General features: G+C 35.6%; 2 protein-coding genes across 4 annotated transcripts; both read right to left on the bottom strand.

Annotated features, from left to right (window-relative positions):
- On the bottom strand, window positions 1-9503 carry LOC110696076 (DNA topoisomerase 1 alpha-like). Its single transcript, XM_021873346.1, has 16 exons — window positions 9171-9503; window positions 7297-8814; window positions 6956-7150; window positions 6300-6380; window positions 5172-5231; window positions 4991-5085; window positions 4706-4862; window positions 4497-4622; window positions 3104-3184; window positions 2875-2965; window positions 2658-2791; window positions 2198-2266; window positions 2023-2112; window positions 1720-1823; window positions 1454-1622; window positions 1-927 (listed from the first exon to the last, which is right to left on the bottom strand). The coding sequence occupies exons 2-16, from the start codon at window positions 8791-8793 to the stop codon at window positions 859-861; spliced, it is 3018 nt and encodes a 1005-aa protein (XP_021729038.1). The 5' UTR covers window positions 8794-8814; window positions 9171-9503; the 3' UTR covers window positions 1-858.
- A 1228-nt stretch (window positions 9504-10731) lies between these two features.
- LOC110696077 (probable NOT transcription complex subunit VIP2) lies at window positions 10732-20786 on the bottom strand. 3 transcript variants are annotated; one of them, XM_021873347.1, is made up of 13 exons: window positions 20605-20786; window positions 20005-20078; window positions 19744-19922; window positions 19246-19630; window positions 15440-15646; window positions 15252-15353; window positions 14356-14441; window positions 14153-14239; window positions 12608-13033; window positions 12475-12527; window positions 12352-12393; window positions 11039-11183; window positions 10732-10964 (listed from the first exon to the last, which is right to left on the bottom strand). In XM_021873347.1, exons 3-13 carry the CDS (start codon window positions 19897-19899, stop codon window positions 10905-10907), a joined length of 1749 nt encoding a protein of 582 aa, XP_021729039.1. In that variant the 5' UTR covers window positions 19900-19922; window positions 20005-20078; window positions 20605-20786; the 3' UTR covers window positions 10732-10904. The 3 variants fall into 3 exon arrangements, with proteins under 3 accessions (XP_021729039.1, XP_021729040.1, XP_021729041.1); XM_021873348.1 differs by having other exon boundaries at window positions 15261-15353; XM_021873349.1 differs by lacking the exons at window positions 15252-15353; window positions 15440-15646.
- Between the last annotated feature and the right edge of the window lie 644 nt (window positions 20787-21430).

The following is a 21430-nucleotide window of genomic DNA, read 5'->3' as shown; positions in this document are numbered from 1 at the left end:
TATAAGAAATAACTCGTGCATTGAACATGCCAAAAAACTTGATGAAAATCAGTAGCCAAACAAAGGAGTACCCAACATTAGAATACATAACCCGTAAGGCAAAACGATTAAAAAATATAAAAAAAATTAGTAACAATCCTATGAGATGAAAAAACTGGGAAAATTGAGTTTCACATCCCATCCTCTATCCACCAAGTTGCCATTGCCTTGGCAGAACTTGGTATACAAATTTAAAAAAAAAAAAAAAAAAAAAAATTAAAACGGAATAAAGCTTCACACATAGTCAACCAGCGGATATGGATCTCAATTGAAAACTTCCAGTTTCTGCTTCTATGTGAACAAGGTGTAGGGTCAAATATACGCTGCATTATCGGTGTAATTGAACCCTGCCTCAAAATGCAATCAAATTAACCTGCTATACTTGTACATTAATTTCTGAAAAGGGTCTATACATAATACATTAGCAATCTTAGCACAAAGAACAGGATTCTGTAAGTTATATCAGTAGGGGGGCGGGGGCAGTATTTCATATCCACTGAACTTGCTTCATCAGCTTCACTAATGCAAACAGCCCACAATTCCTTTTGAAATGTTGAATTATGCATTGAAACAATAATGGTACAACACTAAATTTCTACTCAGCAGAGGATTGTCTCAATTTCCCGTTGTCTTAGAATAGCAAAGGAAAAATAAAGAAAAGGCCGCTCAGACAGATTAAAGCTGAAAAACCCAAGGTTCCATAGACCCAACAGCGAGCACAAGAATCTGGAGGAGCAAAGTATGAAAGAAATGAAATCTGGCAATACCAGCCTTTATCGATGATGGGTAATGGCATGGAAAGAGATAATTGAAAGGCAGTCAAAATCTGAAGCTGGGATCGCAATCCATGGCCCATGAGAACTTTGCCAGCAAAGACTTATTAAAGATCTGTAAGAAACCAGTGAAACAGAGAAGATACAGAGAAGTAAAGGTCAGATACATAATATTTGAATTAAAGGGATTAGATGTTAAAAACATTACACAACCACGACAGAACGAGGATATTAGACTAATATTACCCCTAATCTTAGGATAAACTCAACTACCCATTTCCTGTAGTCCACATCCACACAACCTAGTGTATTCATTAATTTTCCAAATTGCTAGTCACCTGAGGGTGGTTTTTCAGAGCAATGACTCAATCTTAAAGATGACTATTTGAATAAAAATTCCATTCAAGAATGGACTTAAATTAATTAAAAATGACAGTACAAGTGGCTGTGGATATATGATTTAGAGTAAGAAGTGGATTATATATCATAGTTTTTTGAATAACAACATTACTGAGGGGACTTTTGTTACTTTCCAAAATATCATTTAGGATCCAAGGTGTTCAGGTTAATTAACATTATAAAATTAATTTATTAAGCTATAGCACTAAGATGGGAAAGTTTTGCAAGAGAAACAACTTTACTTTCTCAATGGGGACTTCATTTCTTTTGCACCATGCAACTGTGATCCGAGGATCAAGATAGTTTATCTTTGATGTGCCCAGAGCGATTTCTTTGAGATCTTCTTTACTTTTCATATCGCGCTCATATTTGTCAATTTTTGTCTTCACTGAGAGAATCTTTTTCTCAATCCTACAAAAACATCATCATAGATCAGCCAAAAATGCTCAAAAGTAACTTAGAAAAGATTTTACAATAAGCAATCAGCACAAGGCGTCAAGACAATTACGCTTCGGGGGTCAAATTTCTCTTTTGCTTTCCATTACTGTCCTTCAATGGAGGTTTTCCTTTCTTTGCCCGAGTCAAATCCATCTCCAGTTCAGTCAACTCAGCCTAGTGTCAGTTTTGAAACCATGTAATTAAGTAATATGCACTCACCAATATAACGGGCAAAAGAGAAACATCAGTTATACTCCAAAAACTCATGAAATTGGAATACACAAAAGGACTGCTCCTCTTCTTAGTAGGTGTCTGTGAGGCATCATATACCCATATCAAAAGCTTCACAAATTGCGTAAACAGAGAATCATACCTTTGCTTCATCTATTTTTGCTTGAAGTCTATCCATCTGTGTAGAATGAGACTTTGATACTGCACGTTGATGATTACAAATGATTGCAACCTGCAAGAGAAATAACACTCTGCATGAAACCTAGTACATGGACCTCATAGCAAAGTTTTCAAGAAACGCTGAAGACTCAACTTACCTCCTTGTTTGCATGCTGATAACTGGCTATTTTTTCTGGCACCTCTCCACTTCCAACCCCTTTAGCAAGCTAATATACACAAACAAAAATTCATCAAATGATATAAATTAACTCATTGCAAACTAACATTAATTTTATTCTGTTTCGAAAGGGGGATCGGGATCTACTTCATGTACATCTCCATTTAAAGTATTGCATCGGAGTTTGAAAAGGCCATAAAAAGCCTTGAAATCAAAAATGCAACACTGATCATACAACTACATGAGCACAAGGAATCACCATTAAGTTGTTGTTTTGACTCCTATTTCATTGTTCAAAGATGATTAAAAAAAACTGTTGAGAAATCACATGCAGGTTCAAAATTTTCCTCTTTTTCATACTGGATATGGATTATGTAACAGCGTGAACATAGCCACTCTTTCTAAGCTATAGACTAAAGAGACAGTCACGGAATCCATACCATGTCATCCAAAGTGACAGATGCATTAAACGTACGGAATACTTTAGCAGTGAGACCAGGCATTAGTTCTTTCAGATGAGCATTCAACTTGCTAGTGTCCAACTTGTCAAAGAGATCATCACCGTCACGCTTCCCTGATAAAAAGAGTTAATATTGTAAAACAAGACTTGCCAAAAAAAAACACCAACATAGTCGCACATGAACTACTGTTTGATACCTTGTCTGAAAATCTTAACTGCTTCATACACATCCTTGTCAGCAGCAAATTGTTTGTAGTACTTGATCGAATCTTTACCAAGAAAATCAAACTGGACAGCATAAATAATATTAAGGTCGTGATAAATCAAAGCTGCAAAATTTTAGAAATCCACAAACATTGCCTGAACCTCACCCCAACCCTCTTATCATTGTTGAATAAAGCCAGAAAGGAGTGAAAATCAACTTACCTCCAATATACACCCTTCTTTTGGTATTACGTTTTCCACTTTCAATGTACAACAACCAACTGTATCTGCTTCATCATCATCCTGGAACATGGCAAGAGGTATCACAGTATAAAAACGTGTTAATAAACAAGTAACCTGATTCCCAAAGTGTCATCCACACTTCCCTCGTCTTCAGGTATAAACCAGAGACCACAAAGCTAATCAAAAACTCTAAAATACAGTAAAGATTGGTTAATATCAATGTGTTTGGATAGAAGGATGTAGAAGGAAGGGAAGGAGGGAGAGGGAAGAGAGAGCAAGGGGGCAATTTTCCATTATCTGGTAACAATTCAGTGGGTTGAGGAAACATTGGGAAAACAAGCAATGGAAACGAACAGGAATCTTGAACTTATATACTGCTTATGTGACTGCAGTGACTATCAAACAGATTTCAAAATGAAAAGGACAATAGGATGCACATTTGTTTTTCTTACAATCCCTTGGGAGTAATGGAGTCCTAATTTTCTGCTAATGAATCTATTTTTACTAAGTTATGAGTACATTCACCAGCAGCCCATGTCTGGAAACTCTAGACACTCCACATCAACCTGCTAGTTCACAATTAAACTCATGAAAATGCTGTTTTCATAGCTCAAAATATTGAAGATAAAAAATTGTTTCTTTCAAATCATATCATGGGGCTTTTATGTGGACCTAAATGTTCCTATTATGAAGAGATTCTGTTTATTGAAGGTAAAAAAAAGGTTGCCCATTAAATTTTCCTACTTTCCTTTTCAATCCATACAAAAATAGTTTGCCTGTTTCTATATTTGGCAAGGGCCCAGTATTATTTTAGTACTTCACTCCTCTACCCGTGGCCAACCAATTTTCTCTCTTCACATATACTTTGAATATAATACTACCCAATTATCTCCTATCACATCTACTTTTTTATTCAAATAATAATAGATAACCAAACACCAAAACACCTCCTATGATTACATGCTTTGATATGTGGGCAAACTAAATCGGAATTTGGAGTAATATCACCATTTATACATGCAAAAACATACCAAAGGTTTCACTAGTATACGACATACTCTATTTAGTCTTATCTGAACATATACTACTATTTGTTGCGGGCAAATAAATAACCACAATAAGCATCTTCAAAATTATCCTTCCAGCGGTTCAAGTTTTAGCCAAACCATCAAGAAACACATTTAAAATTTTCAATTAAACAATAAAGATTCATCCAATGCTTTAAGGCTTCCACCCCACAGCATTAACGTACAGAGGGAAAACCCATGCCAAAACAACTTCAATGAACCAACTTATAGTTAGTAAAACTCTGAAACAGGCACTTAGCTTCATCTACGGAACATATTAAGTATAATTAGTAAGTAAACCCTACCTTTTCATTACCCGCCCTCAAAGCAAGTCTATCAATGAGATAGGTAGCAACTGCTATCTGTTTCCTGGTCATATCGTTGCTCCTAAAATTCTTTTTATATGTTGTTCGAATACCTTCAATGTAGTCCTGCACTTGATAAAAGCAAACATTAAAACAAACCATCAACAGATCAATACCAACAGTAAACATCAGGGTGAAAGTCGAGCAACCTTCAACTTCCTTGCTTTCTCATATTTTTCCTTGTCACTTTGCCCCTTCAACGTACTGCTAGCTGCCAAGAACACATACTTGAACTCTTTTGGGTTTATGGGATCATTCCAATAAGCTAACCATGTAACTGTGTTGTCATGCCGTACTTCTTTCCAACTGCCAACAAAGATGTAACATCTTGAATGCATTTTTACAGAGAAAGACAAGAATTCTTCAAACAATGTGTGAACAGAAGGAAGTACTATCTTATTTTGTGAAAGATAAATAAATGAATGAACCACCACCTCTGACCAGGGATGGGACATTCTGGAATCGGAGCGTCTTTTCCTATATTTATTGTAATGTCACTTGGATGAATACGTTTTTTGAGTTTCCCCATCTGTGCCATGACAAATAAAAATAATGCTTAAAGATGTTGCCAAGTAAGCTCATTAAGCCTAAGACACAAGATGAAAATATGAAAACCTTGGGATGCTCTCCACGGCCCCTAAACAACCCAGGAGGCTCAACTCTAAAGTTTCCCACCTGTAACAAAATTTCAACAATGGTTCAGATTTAAATTAACAGACTACAATACACGAATGTGATTAGTATCATTGCTTCACACAAAAAGAAATAGGGAAACTGACTGGTTTGCCCATTATTTTATCTAAATAAGAGTTAATCACCCTCAGAAGGTTGTCAATCTTTCTATCAAAATAAAATAACACTTCTCAACGAGTAGAGAGAGCACACATGCTAGTGCAGCAACAGTATGCGTCTTACACAAAAAAGAAGCATTATTACATAGAAACTATGTTTAAATCATCAACAGCTTGGTAATGATAGTACGGTAGTACCGATGTATTTACTATAATGATATTGATTGGCCTTATAATCAGTAACACCAAAACAGCAACATATTTGGCATTTGAAATATATTAGGAACTTGACACTCAATGGGGCCCTCCTTCTTCCTACCCAAAAGTACCTCACATGTGCCATACTAGTGAGAAGCCCATTTTATAGAAAATTTTTTGTAACAAAAAAATACTAAATACCAAGAGAAAGGATAACAAAACACATACAGATAAGAATGAAGGCAGTATCACAATATGCTATTACATAATCATTCAATTAGTGAATGTAACCATGTTTGCAAGGCCTGCTCTAATTAAATTAATAACCAAGTAATCAAAAACCAAAAAAAAATGTCACTATGGAACCAGCAATAAGTAGGATACAGTCCAAAGTCTGAAACTCAACCATTCTGTGACGCACTTGATAATGGAAGAAGCAGGGTGCCACAAGTGGAAGGATTGCCTTAATATGATACACAATGAAATTTTGCTTCAAGTATGAACATTATACACATAAATAGATCAACCTCATATGCAATTACATTCACAAACAAGAGATTATACACATGGTGATCAACCTCATATGAAATCACATTCAACAAACAAGATCAAGTTCCTGCAATCCTTCATAAAAAACAGACCTCAAGTTGCTACAAGTATGAACATCCTCACTATATGATACAATTAACAAGGTAAAAAAAAAATGCACACAGTAACACAGCCACTGTAATTGCAGGTTGAAAGGATAGAAAACCTTTTCTTTGACACCATCAACAATAGCCCACATATACTTCTCTTCTAGTTTCAATTTCTCTTCTTTTAATGCCTTCTTCTCCTGCAATAATGGTGGTTATAGTCAGATTCTTGAGCAAAAGCATCAAACAAATCACATAATTCATTTCACCAAAATCATCAAGGATCAAAAGACAAATCATAAAAAGATACAGAGCAACAAATATGGACAACAGGGTCACCTATGGTATAACCCAGTGGCAGAATGAATGACAACGATACACATATCAATGTGACACCCCAAAAAAAAATAGTTGTCTTAACCCCTTTAACCAGATATTTGTACTCCCTACATCCCAAAACAAACCTGCAAATAGCTTTACACAGGGAAATTCTAACAGCTAAATGCCCACAACAGATTTTGACAACAAACTCCAGCAGCAACAGCAGTTCCCAAGTAAAAGCAAGAAAAAAATCATTTTTTTATCATGTACAGCAAACAGCTATACTTATCAGCAGGTACAATTGCACTAAAAAGTTAAGCAATAATCATCATAGAACTCATGATACACAAATGTAAACAAGCAAATTCATCCCTACAAGATTCTATCTAATCACCATCTTAGGTTATAAAAATATTTTATCAAATTAAATCAATATTCTAACTGACACACTTACATCAGTGGTCATTTGTTTCTTTTTCTCCTTCTCACTTAAATGCCATTCATGTATCGGCCTAAAATCACACTTGCTAAGGTCCTGAATCACATGGTTCTTCCCAAGAAGTTTTTTCCAATCAGTAAAGAAGTTTTCATTAAATTTTTCCTTCTGTACATAATCTGTCTCAAGCATCACAGCGTACATAGTAGCAACCTGTGAACAGAAATAAATAAAACGAGGCATACAAGTAAGTAAACCAGCATAAAAGGGAAAAAAAAGGAGGGGGGGGGATGAGAAGCTAATAAATGTTTAGAGAGACAGTAAAAAATCAAGAAACTACAAGCACGTGAGTAAACTACCTCCTCCTGCTCAGGTGTGAGGTCAACTGGTTTACCATTGTACAGCATCTTAACCCCATGAGGCTGGTATGGAGGAGGAAATATAACACCACTGTGAACCAGGGTGGTCCATTTCTGCCCATCACCTGAATTAGGTAGCTCTTTTGAAGACTTCGAGTAACTTGATTTCTTCATAATTTTCTTTGATTTCTTATTGACTTTCTTCAACTTGGAAGAATTAACTTTAGTGACCTTTTTAGCTGGCACGGATTTACTACCTGATGCAGATTTATTCAACCGTTGACCTATTGGAATGTGGTCATCATCATCCTTGACCCTTGCTTTTAGAGGTATTTGCTTAGCTTTACCTGAGGTAGATGCATCTGAAAGCTTTGCCTTTTTTATAGAAGATTGACCAGCAGAGGAATCTGCTGAAGGCCTTTTAATTGAACTAACAGGTCCTTTCTTAATTTGAGTTTCCCTATTAATAGATCCATTTTGTTGTAGCTTAGAAGACAATGGTTTGTCTTCATCAGAATCATCATGCTTGATAGCAGATGTCCCATTGTTGCCTTTCATCTGTAACTTAGCTGACAAAGGTTTTTCATCCTCTGAATCATCTGATGGTTTCATACTCCCGGCCTTTAACTTTTGAGTCTGTGATGTTCCAGCAGTAGCCCTTCCCTTATCTATCCTAGCAAAAAGAGGCTTATCATCCTCAGAATCACTACTACAAGACTTGCCTTCAGCCATGTTGGAAATTCCTTTCTTTGAACCAACAGAGCATCTTGTACTAAGTGGCTTGTCATCATCAGAATCATCAGAGTCATCAGCTAATGGCTTAGCAAGCTTTTCCTCTTTAACTACAGCTGGAGCACGCTTCTCTTCTTTAACTGCAACTGGAGAACGCTTCTCAACTTTAACTGGAATATCCTTCTTTGGCTGGTGATTTGCTGAAGAAGCTCCATTTGTGGAAGGTAATTTGCTATTTGTTGTCCTAGATGGTGGGGGAGATGGAGAAGGTCTATTCGATGAAGGCTGTGGAGATGGAGAAGGTCGAGTTGAAGGAGGAGACGGAGAAGGTCGGTTTGAAGGAGGAGATGGAGAAGGTCTATTCGATGAAGGTTGTGGAGATGGAGAAGGTCGAGTTGATGAAGGTGGAGAGGGAGAAGGTCTAGTTGATAAAGGCGGTGACTTTAGGTTTCTCGAGGATGGAGGTGGAGATTTTTGAGTTCCAAGAGTCGGCTTTGAAGAAGACGGCTTCGAAGATGAAACCGTCTTCCCCTTCAAAGCACTAGAACCTCGATCATTCAAGGTTCTAGCATCAGAACCCAACTTCCCCGACGGCTTATCATTTCTCACTGACAATGAAGAATTCTTTAATTCCGAGCTTATTGGGGTTGTTTTTCTTCTAGTAAAAACTAATGGGGTATCCTCATCATCACTATCCTCACAGGCCGCAGCCGGATTGGCGGGCGCATGGTTAAAAGATCCATTTTCATAGTTCCGTCCTAACATTAAAGGGTTCTAATCAAAAACCTGCAACACATTAGCAACCAAACTTGATTCAATTATCAAATTAGGCTAAAAAACACATGTATACTCACCTCATTTACAAACAATAAAACAAAAATCAACGTAAATTGCACACAGCCAAGCCGTGTAGTTCAATCCTAACATTAAAGGGCTGTGCAATACATTAGCAACCGAATTCGATTCAATTATCTCACAAAATAACATAATTTTAGGAACATACAATTCAATAACGAAATTAGGGTCAGAATTAGTTGAGATTTTGGAACCCTACACTTAAAATAAAACAAAATTAGAGCAAAGATGAACCCTAGATTGTGAAATTGAAATGATGAATACTACAAGAAAGAACAACAAGTTACCTCAGAAGCTGCTTTAATGGAGGAAAGAGGTATTGGAAGGAGAAGGTGAAGTGCGATGTTGAGTGCGCTTCAATGGAGGAGGAGAGAGAAGGAAGAACTAGGCAGGGCTATATTCATCCGTTTGTTTTTTTTTTTTTTTTTTTTTTTTTTTTTTTTTTTTGGTTTCGTTGTTGACAGAGAAATTTAATGGGTTGGAGCCCCATTAATAAAAGCCCCAGTTATAATGGGTAAGATCCGTCCAAAAATATATGGGCCGGGTCTTATTACTCTTATACGATCGTGAGATCGTCCAATTATGGATAGTTTAATGGGACGAGTCGAGCTTTATAAGTACTACCTCCGTTAATTACGTATGTGTAACAAAAGGGTATTAGTTGTGAAACGTAAAATATTTCTTTGTTGCACATAATAATTAACGGAGGTAGTATTTTAATGAAAAAATAAAACAATTGATATGTAGTACAAGTATTAATTAACTAGATAAATGATCGTGCATCGATAATAATTTTTTCTTAAATAATTAATTTGTGATACATAGTATAATATAAAAATAAAACCACTCATGTAGAATAAACCAATGTAATGTGTGCTAAAAAAAATGTAACCATATATGAAAATTAAAATGATAAGGTCAAAATTATTTTAAAAAAAATTGAGAAAAATTGTTGGTAATTATATTACATTACTCCGTACATAATGTTGTTCTGTTTTAATATTGAGGAAGCCCCGGTTAATAGGGAGTAATTGAATAGATTACCCTTTAATTTCCACACACCAAAGGAAGTATGTAAAATTTCTAAGAGAAATTTTTATTTTAAGTAAAAAGGAGACATAAAAAGGGGCAATATTAAGACTCAAGTTATTCCATTCCCGTCGTTCAATCAAACCTAAAATCGACTTGTTTTTTTTTTCCGATCTATTATTAAGTATAATGGATGCTTTCAAAGTCCTAAGGTTTTTTGGGTTTTTTTTTTTTTGGATGAAATAGGAGAAATGACGACTTTTAAAGGCTTATATCCCTTATTTCTATTAGTCTTCTCTGTAATTTTTTTTCCTCCATAGTTGAATAGGCCAGCAGCCGTTTCTCGGCCCAACAATCCAATCTCAGACTCAGGCTCATCTCTGATAAGGTCTACACCAGTACACCACACTTAACCAGAGGGAGCCTCAATTGGAGAAGATGATTTGATTTTCAGCCTATTTCTTAGTTTCTTACTGATTAATGGTTAAAAAGCAGCAGCCTAAACATAGAGTATTTAAACAAGACAAAAAAATGTGGAAACCAGCATAAAAACTACTTGTATTTATAATTACACTTCACACAACCTCACCCTCACATTATATTTCCAAGTCCTAACACCAAAAAAAATAAACCCCTTAACTAACATTAATATGAACATACATTGAAATGCATCTGGATTGCAAGCAAAAGAATATACATTAGAAATTTTCAAAATCTGACTATGGGGAAAAACACAACAGGATTTTGTTATTGAACTCCCAAATCAAACTGTACCAACAGCATTCGGTTCAGTCTAATAATACACTGGAATTTACAATTCTGTAAACTAATCGAAAGAAGAAATTAGCTTTGCACCTTTCAGGCCCTAAAAATTAATGCCTAATTAAATGCAAAATTTTCTTTAAATTATCACAAGGTAGATTTCTTGCAGCACTAGCAGGCTGGTGCTGAACCCAAGCATCGGCCACTGAATGTACAATCTACCAGGAGACCTATTGATGATGTAGAGCTGGTCTTTTCTCAACAAGTTCATAATGGATAACAAAATTCTCCTGCAGAAGAATACCATAATGAGATTGAGTCTAGTAAATTTCATAAAAGCGTGAGTATATAGAAATTTACATACCTTAATAGACGTATCCCATGTATTGGGATCAAAGGCAACATAAGAACCTCTTTCATATGCATTGGTCTTAACAAGAGGCTCCATGTTGGGAACTCTCATAAACCAAAGTCGGAGGTCTTTGTGGTAGAACCAACCTCTGTTATAGCTGCCAGAAAAGAAAGAAAAACACTCAGATTTATGACGCCAAGAGGTAGTGGATATTTCCACAAGTTGAGCAAATGGTGACGCCCTAACACTGGTTTCTGAAATGATTTAAGTGAAGATGGACATTTAAGCACATTGAGGGGTAAGGACAAGCCAAGTGGATCAAGACATAAAACAAATTATAAAATAAATAAATAAACCTACTATACATGGGTTCAATCCCTGTTCTTTGCAGAGTGAAATGGCTCCTGACAAAAATCCCTACTAGCCAAGAAAAACATAGAACCAATCTACCACAGAAGACAGGTAGTTGGTTCCATTGTGTCATAAAGATGTCAACCAGGAACCGTTGTCAAATGATTTATGGCTATTTTTTTAGCACATCTTTGAATGTCAAAGTACAAATCATCCTATACTACCATCGCAATTTGGTTACATGGAAGCTCATGCAGAAGCACCCAGTGACATCAGAAAATCATTTAAATCCCACTCTCACTCCTCTCAAGTAACCAAGTGGATTCCATATATAAATAATTTTGTTTTTGTTATAAACCCTCATACTATGCTAGGCATCTCTATTGATTACAGAGTGACCCTCTTCATATGTTAATAGAAAATACATATAGATAGATCATATCATTTACAGAGTGGCCCTCTTCATATTTTATAGAAAATACATATAGAAAGATCATATCATTTACAGAGTGGCCCTCTTCATATTTTAATAGAAAATACATAAAGATAGATCATATAATTCAAATATTGAAGTGTTGTGAAACTACATACTAATATAACAAATCAAACTTAGCGTATAAAAAAATTAGCGTTTATGCTTTGTGTCATAGTTCACGAGTCTCATAGCCATAACACTAAAAAAATCACTTAAAAGAGAATGTATAATATTGGCTCATGCACAGCACTGGAATATATATATATATATATATATATATATATATATATATATATATATATATATATATATATATATATATATATATAATGAAGGGATTTTCTATTTTACTTCAAAATGTCATTAATAGGATTACAACCATTAGGCACAGGAGAAACTCATGGCCTCATGGGTAGAGAAGAAGAGAAAGAGAGCCAGATCAAAAATGAAATAATGAACTAAATCACATGTATAAAGAACAATTAAGATAAGGACATACAGTTCATTGGCTGCATATATCTGAGCTTCATCTCTTGGCATGCTGCAAATGGAAAACAATTTTATCAATAACAACACAAAAATTGAGATAGATGATAGAATTAGGACCTCCTTGAAGATTTACCTGTAAAAGATGTAGAACAGTGTTGGCAGCTGAAATTTTGCAAAATAAGCTTGCTGCAGCAAAACAACTATTAGAAGAGCATAAATAAGAAAACCTAACAACAAAAAGGAACAAGAGGTTTCAAGCAGCTCACACTTAGTGGGGGAGGTTGTTTTTCATGATAACATTCAGGTATCATGAACTCGGGTTCACCCTTGGCTGGTTCATCAGACCACGGGGAGGCAAAAGTTTTGTGAAGATTTTCTGATGAATTCAAATTCAATCCTAATGTCGTTAGATCAATTCCAAGGGCAAGAGATGTCAGATCAGGATCGCTCATTCTTATCACACTCAATAAGCCAAGTAATCCATATGGATCTGGAGCAGGTTGCGGAGATTGTATCGGCTTTATGCCCTGATCTCTAAAAGTCTGATTGAGAGATGGCAACTGTTGAAGGCGAAATTGTGTCTGGTTATGTTGTTGATACTGCTGCATAAACTGCTGCTCGTAAGAATTCATATTAGAAATTCCACCCGGAGTGTTCATGGACCTTAGGCTGATGCCAGGGGGCATGCTACTCTGTACCATAACAAAATTGCGATATTAGAAGATATCAAAAAGGATAATCTTTCTTTTATAATGACTACCTATCCCCACTTCCCCCCTTCCCCTACATTGCTTTATAACAAAGTTACACTCAGCAAGGGAACATTTACAGCAAGTTTAGTCAAATAACTTTTATACTAATTGGTCCAGAATGTGTATTTAGCATCTCTTAAATCAATATTAAATATCTGTTGAAACCTAAAGTATTTATTCAATATGGAAAATTGGTCTTATTAATCTGAAGCTCATATTTCTGGCAATGTTAGCTATGGGGAAGGGAAGAAAGTTAATCTAGATATAGTAAGCATATCTCTACCACCCTTGACATTTCTTCACCTTAACTGCTACATTGCCTATGCAAAAATTTACAAAGGCAACATGGAGACTAAAATTTAGGTCCTCTCCATTAATCTAATCAGCAGAAACAGAACTGCCCACAGAGCACATAACCCAATTACTAGTGATAAGCTGCCTCATATACAATGCTGGCACAACTTTTTAACTGGTAAAAGAGCTTGATTCACCACAAACTCAAAAGATCCATTCGGCAAGGGAACATTTACAGCAAGTTTAGTCAAATAACTTTTATACTAATTGGTCCAGAATGTGTATTTAGCATCTCTTAAATCAATATTAAATATCTATTGAAACCTAAAGTATTTATTCAATATGGAAAATTGATCATATTAATCTGAAGCTCATATTTCTGGCAATGTTAGCTATGGGGAAGGGAAGAAAGTTAATATAGATATAGTAAGCATATCACTACCACCCTTGACATTTCTTCACCTTAACTGCTACATTGCCTATGCAAAAATTTACAAAGGCAACATGGAGACTAAAATTTAGGTCCTCTCCATATATCTAATCAGCAGAAACAGAACTGCCCACAGAGTACATAACCCAATTACTAGTGATAAGCTGCCTCATATACAATGCTGGCACAACTTTTTAACTGGTAAAAGAGCTTGATTCACCACAAACTCAAAAGATCCATTCGGCCTCGTATTAAACCCGTAAGTTTTCTGAAATATAAAGGGAATTTCAGATGCAAAAATTTTCTTACAACAGAAACAAGGGAAAACTACTGACCGAAAGTGAATGTTGCTGTTGCTGCTGCTGCTGTGAACGGTGTGATGAGTACATTCCTCCTAAGTTGAAGCCGGGTGACCTTCCCATCTAGACATAAATCTTTGAAATAAGAGAACACATACATCTCCCAAGAAACCCAGCTGAAGTAATAAAGACAACACCTAAAATGCAAATTAATATCTCGATAATGAACAAGTGCTCACAGAGAAGTGTTGAGATTGCATCGGTACACCATTTTCATGAATCTGTTCCTTTTGCTGGAATTCCATCCCATAATCAGCATTTCCACCTGCAAAGGAATCAGATTTCATTACAATTGAAAAAATATCCCTTAAAACTACAAAAATCTTACAACCAACATTCCAAGCTGCACAAGAATCAAATTTCCATTCAATTAAAGAAAATTCTTTTATACTACAAAAACGAGTGATAAATGAGAAAATAAGTATTAAAAAAAGTAATATACCAAGTAAAAACAGTCATCAGTCTCTGATATGTAGCTAAATGCTACCCAACAGCCTCCAAAAAAAAATAAGGGCCCTAAGCAGAGAAAAGTCAGAAAACTAATGTTCTATGTTCTGTACTGGCAAGTGGCAGCCAATGAACCCCCATACATGCCAGAAAATTCAAACAGTGTTGTAGAGTAAATGCATCTACAGTCATTATTGAAACTAGCTTATGATATACTTCCTCTGTTTCTTTTTAGTTGACACGTTTCTTTAATCACGTTTGTCAATGCACAACTTCAACTATTCACATCTTTAATAACCAATAAGCAAAAATTATGAAAATTTGATATTTTGAAAATATATATCATGACGAATCTTACAAGATCCCACATGACTATATTTTTCATTATGTATAAATCACAAAACACGGTCAAAAGGGAGTGTGTGAATAATGTTAAGTCAAAACGTGTCAACTAAAAAAACGGATTTAAAACTGGGACAAAGGGATTAATTTTCAAGAGATTTAACCTCAGCATAAAAATCAACATCCCTTCACAACCACAGTCAATATTAGGATAAACCATATCCGCCAAAGCAGTTAATTAGCCCGAGGAGACAATTTGGGGTTGAAATCAAGGAGCAGGGAAAACCTTTGAAACCTGGTAATGCAGGAAAATCCTCATTTTGGATGCTAAATTCCTGGTTTTGCTGAACAATGGGACTAACTCCGAGGCCTTGTTTTCGCATAGAACCTGGCATAATTACCAATTATCTCAAACTGCAGGAATAAATGCCAAAGAATCTTTTTAATTACAAACAAAAAAAGTCATAACTATACCTATTTGTCCTTGTGGACCTCCAGCAGAGTTAGGGCGACTACCTAACTGAGGAAAGTCATTTAAAGTAAAAGGGGCATCATTGGAGTTCTCATCACCTAACATTCCCATGGAGCTTAAATTATTCACTGCTTGGACATGGTTCTGCGAAAGAGGGCCCCCAGCAGAAGGATAAGAGTTTCCAAACATAGAAAGCATCTGCGGAGAAGCTGAAACCAAATAGTCATCAGCATAGCAAAAGTTGGACCATAGCTTCCTCAAAATAAAAGGTCCATATGCAACACTTGAGGCATTAATCATGTCACATTAACAAACCCTTTTCCCGGCATAGAGCTATAGAAGGTAGTACATTCTTAGCAAGAGCTAAGTACAGTTAGAAATTGTATTTAGTTAAAAACAGCACTGGGTAAAAATGATTGGAAGGAAAAAAAGAAATGTCTCAGACTTAGAAAGTAGAACTGAACCAGTTAAAATACCTATAGGAAAGTAAAATTTTCTATGTAAATAGCTTCAACCAGTCAATCAGGAAAACAGAGAAACTAACAAATATACCATAGATTGTACTAATTTACAAGTGTCAGGTTAAAAAATAATACAAGTAATAATCTTGAGAGTTGGTTGCAACAAGGATATATCGATCAAATTAAAGGGAAAGAATTGAGAGAGTAGTATGGTGGGTTGGTAATTACTCTTCCTCTACACAGTATTACATGTGAATATCTCTCCTACATATATTCTTATTCCCTAAGAATATTCTGTATTCTTCCTAGGCAGATTTCTGTAATGACCCCAGTACAAGGAGCAACACTAGGGGACAAAACTAATTAAAGAAGCACAAGGGATTGTGGCAACATAGGACTGAATTCTGATCTCTTGATTAATTTTCGTAGAGGACAAACAATATTAATTTTCATAGTTTTGCTTGGTTATAAAAGGGAGGTAGCATAGCAGTAGAAAGGCATGTAATTTGTAATGTGGAATGAGAGAGAATGGTAACCTCAAGTTACAAAGAGAGAGTGATAACCTAGGGTTATCAAGAGAGTAATAGCCTAAAGCTATTATCCTATCACTTTTGTATCCAAGTTTCTGCCATTATCAATCAATGACTCAAGCTTTTATTTTTTATATCCAAATTTCTATTCTATAACATTTCTTAGTCTTGAGCTTAGATTTTGCTACAGGCCTCTGTATAAAAGCTAGGAATGCAGCCTTGCTTCCATTTTGTAAAAGTGTAAATAAAGAAAATATATAAAAGAAACCTCAAGCCTGGAAGATTCTTTCCAGAAGTAAATCAAATTTTACATCAATTTAACTTCTTTAAAAAGCTCTATTGATTTGAGTGGCGAAAGTCAAAACATTGGTAACCTATTCCAGATCTTGATAAAGAGAGAGATTAAGGAATGAGGGCAAAGTCCTTGAAAACTTGACAGAATACACACACACTTTGTATATAGTAATGAAAAATTGCCTCAATTTTTTTTCTTTTTCTATTATCATTTTTTGCCTATATTTGACCTTTGAGCTTGCTGACGCATAATCTTGCTCATAAATATTTACTATATCTTTCAGGAAAATATGATGAAAAAAACACATTGAGACCAACCAAACAACATATCTTTGTTATATATTAAACTAAACTAATGGTCATATTTCGAGTATGATTAGTGCAAAAATCAAAACATTACAACAACCGCCTAACCGGTCATAGAAAATAAGCGGTAAGAGATGAGATGGGTGTATATCTCGAAAAAACATGCAAAAGAAGCACAACTAAATTGCTTTAAAAACGCTAAGAGGCATCAGGATGCTCCGTTGAGGAGATGACAAAAGATCATTTTTGGGGAATGAAGAGGAAAAAAACCAAGAAGAAATGAAGGAAGGTTGTTAGGAAAGTAAGATGAGCCTTACCATTAAAAGCAATTTGGGCTCTTAGGCAGCCTCTGTTTGGAACAATTAGAGAGTGGGAAGAGGACAGCTGATTGCTGTGTGAGACATTGAGGGAGATCATAGTAGCACTAGAAAGGGAGGTCTTGTCACCAAAACAATACCTAGCTCTTCATAATTCCTACACTACCACTTTACTTACTTCATTTGCAACCACTGTCCCAAAACTCCCAATCCAGCTCTCCTTTTCTTTCTCAGCTTATCTAACAAGAGAACAGCATTTTAAGGCTGAGTTACCAAGCCCCAGAGTATGGCCCATCCAAAATTACACAATGTCTGGGATTATCCTGCCTCAAGACACTCCCAAATAAGAGTTCAATACTTAGTCCCAAGACCTAACATATAAGCGAATCTATCAAGAGCAATAAGATCTACATCAACTCTCATGAAACTATGCTTACATAGATTAAAGCACGTAAATCAACTCAAAGATTTGCTACCAAGTAAACACATTTCAATAATTCTCACCAACACTAAAAAGGAACAAAATAATACCAACAGACAGTGGCAACTACATGGAAACCAGGACACTCTTCAGCAACCATCTAAGTCAAGACGCCACTACCTAGATAAACAAAAAAAGGGGGGGCTAAAGGTCATTTTGCCTCTCATCCTCTGCCCATGAGACACAGTCCAAGCACCGATGGTAAAGAGAAATGAGACAAAGAAAGACAACCTCTGATTAGCCTCCTTCATCTATTCCCAAAATCCTACTTATCACTACATTTTCTATAATTGGATAATGGTAATATTCATATACGTTCAGGTGTCTAACTAGTCAGACCCTTAAATAAAATTTAAAAGAGGTCATATGAGACTCTATTGTAATTTAAAATAAGGGTTTTCCGTCATAAAATCTGGTTTCTTTCATCAAACAAATAAAATAAATTAAGGGTTTTCCGTCACAATAATCAACTATCAAATATGAATTTTCAATTTTCTTAAGCTTATTGACAATGATATGCTAGAAATACACGCAAGGGGGGGGGGGGTGAGGGGTGAATATATTCAATACATACTTTAAAAATGGACTTAAGTTAAAGTGTGGCCAGTGATAAGCTGTATTAATACAACAGCAGTAGTCACCTCCCTTAGACAAATAGAAGCCCTAACTAAATGATCCTACTTTGTTCTCATGAATTGACAGCTTGATTTGTAGATATAGTTTTTTCATTGTATATTTAACAATGGATTTTGATCAAATCAATTAAAAAATTAATATCCATAAATAGTAACAGATGATTAAGCAGGTTTGTTGCAATTTCTATCTCCCTTCACAAACTCCAACTGATTTGTGGTCCATATACAAGATGTGTCCTAATGCAAAATGAAGGATTGGAGATGGATTTATGCTTGAGATCATCTCATTGCATGCCAAGATGGGTTTGACCACAGGCTTTCTCTATCCAAGAATCTCCAAGTCGATAATTATAAGGGTTGTTAAATTCCAATTTGAAAACAACACCAAGCCTACTCATCCTCCAAACTCCAATCATCATTATCCAAAAAATTATTTTCTGAGAACGGTCTCAAATTAAACATTATCCACAAAAACTCTTTAATCCTAATGTACTAGAATGCAGCAATAATTCTGTTACCCAAGTCTTTTTCATAATATGTTAAAACATATAACCAGACTTTGATTGAACCGTCTTTTTTGGAACTAAGGTCAGTGAATTTAGCATGTACTAAAAAAAATTTGTTTCAAATTCAGAATTACTCTTAAAAATCCATCAACAATCCTTTCTTCCTCACGATGTTGTGTAAGGATAATTTGGATTTGAACCTTGAAACTCAACTGCCCAAGGTTTCAACACAGAAATAATACTAAAAATGATAAAAGATGATGAGTTAGATGTGATACCCTGTTGGAGTACACCTCCAGTTAATCTATTTGGTCCTTGCACACCTAAGCTCCCAGATCCACTGTTTGCAGACAAATTCAAGCGAGAAGCAAGGCCAGGCACTGATAGCCCTCCACCTGAACCTATACTTCTCCCAATGTTTCCACTGCCTACCATACTTCCCACTGAGCCAGTAACCCGGGGACCGGCATTTCCCAACACAGGGGAGACTCCTAGGCCTGGAACAGCATTACGATTACCAATTGCAGCAGAGGTGGGGAGGATCCCAGGAATAGAGCCACCAACTCCATTTGTATTACTGCTATATCCAGGGCTTCCAACAACATTCATACCTCCTCTATTTGTGACTCCTGAATATCCACCATGTGAGCTCCCATGAGACATCTACAAATGAAAAGGAATTTTTACCGCAATAGGAAATAAAATATGAGGCACAAATTAAATGGCCATTATGCATTAAACTTGCAAACAAGCATAACCTGTTAACAACAACAAACCTGAGACAGAGCAACTGGGATGTTATTTGATGCAAATCTACCCCCTGGAACATTCCCTGTTGGTTGTTGAACCCCGCCAGAAGCGACACTATTCATGGATGAATTTCGGGATGAAAGTGTACCCGACATATTCGGAACATTAAAGCCACCGTGCATACTGTCAGACTTCTAAGTAGTTCCTGTATAAGGATGTCATTGCTACCGGCTTAGCAGTTCAATACATAAAATGTAATACGAGTATATTTAAGTCATTCTACTTACCAGTGTGTTTATCAACAAGGACCTAAAACCAGACGAAAGCGAAAAGATGCTGGAACACCAAAATCTATAGATTACTGCATTCAAAATATCATCGTAAATTATTATAGCAAATATGCATATGAAACAAACAATCAAAATCATAGTCATTGACTATGTAACCATGAAATTGATAGTGAATACATTTTACAAGCAATGGTGAATTGGTGATTATAATAAAGATATCAAATTTACATGCCCATTGAACAATCATTAAACCCTAACTGATTTCTCCTTCATAAATCCAACAAAATCAAAATTTCAAAATCTCCCCACTAACCTATCTATCATCTAGAACACGATACAGGAAAACCCTAATTTAAAAATTACTTCGCTGCATCAACAACGCAAAAATTGAAAACCCTAATCCACCATAAGTCAGCTTAATTTGAATAAATTGGTTCACAATTTCTCATCAATCAACCTCCGAAATCAACCAAAACCCAATTAATTACCAAATCGCAAACATTAAAAAATCAAACCCACAAATTAATTGAACGAAAAAAACAACAAACTGGAAAATCAAATTGAGATTTTAGAGCTTAACATGAACATTTAACTAACCTTGCGAGAACCAACGAGATCGAGAAGAGATAAAGAGAAGGTAGTAGACAGAGGTTTAGTGTGTGATTTTTGCAGTGATCGTAACAATTTCTGGGAATTGACTTTTTGACCACTTTAAAAATGAAAAAACATACGAAGAGAGTACATCATAATAGTTGCACTTTCTTTTCCCTTTTTGATAAACCTATACTTGGAATTAAATACGAGTACTTAGGCATGTTCTCTTTCACGAAATTTTTAGTTCACTTCAATTTTAGATTTTCTTTTCTCATAAAATATTCACTTTTATTCAGTTCGTCTCCAATCAGCTCAACTCAACTTAGTTCAGTAAATTAGAACCGGCTCTAACTGCTGGTACTTAGTAATTTCGTACTCCATATAACACAGAGTAAAGTGTTGCAATTAAAATTAACGATGCAATTAAAATTAACGATGGGAGTATTAACTTACATTAGATTAGCTGCTAATTAAATTTGTTGCAGTAAGGTACACTTTGAAACTAGAATAAGATTTTGTTTTGATGATGAGCCGATGTGACATGAGTTGAGCATTTTTCAATGGGTTAAATGAGATTTGATAGTTAGGTGGGGCATTTGAGGAGGAGGGAGGAAGGTAGAGATGGCAAAACCCGACTCAACTCGGTCAAAATCATATATCATATCGCAGATTTTGACTTGTATGAACTCAGTAATTGAGTATTTGAGTGAGCATGACTCAAATTAAAATAAACAAGACTCGACTTCATTTGGCTTGACCCGTATACTCCAATTGACACCTCTAAGGAAGGGGTAAGTGGATTCTAAAAATCGAAGCATATTCGAGAAAT

This window comes from Chenopodium quinoa, unplaced genomic scaffold (assembly GCF_001683475.1).
Source record: "Chenopodium quinoa cultivar QQ74 unplaced genomic scaffold, ASM168347v1, whole genome shotgun sequence".
NCBI lineage: Eukaryota > Viridiplantae > Streptophyta > Magnoliopsida > Caryophyllales > Amaranthaceae > Chenopodium > Chenopodium quinoa.
Note: the sequence above shows the minus strand (reverse complement) of the source record. Positions and strands in the feature narration are given on the sequence as shown.

Bases quoted from the DNA above. Each gene is read 5' to 3' on its own strand.
- LOC110696076 (XM_021873346.1), bottom strand. From the start codon at position 8,793: ATGTTAGGACGGAACTATGAAAATGGATCTTTTAACCATGCGCCCGCC. The intron at 2,966-3,103 runs GTAAGTTGATTT...TATGCTGTCCAG, and splicing joins AAGAAGGGTGTATATTGGAG to TTTGATTTTCTTGGTAAAGA. The intron at 2,792-2,874 runs GTATCAAACAGT...TCTTTTTATCAG, and splicing joins AGTTAAGATTTTCAGACAAG to GGAAGCGTGACGGTGATGAT.
- LOC110696077 (XM_021873347.1), bottom strand. From the start codon at position 19,899: ATGCACGGTGGCTTTAATGTTCCGAATATGTCGGGTACACTTTCATCC. The intron at 13,034-14,152 runs GTCAGTAGTTTT...GTTATGGTACAG, and splicing joins AACAGCAACATTCACTTTCG to AGTAGCATGCCCCCTGGCAT. The intron at 12,394-12,474 runs GTAAATCTTCAA...TTCCATTTGCAG, and splicing joins CTGTTCTACATCTTTTACAG to CATGCCAAGAGATGAAGCTC.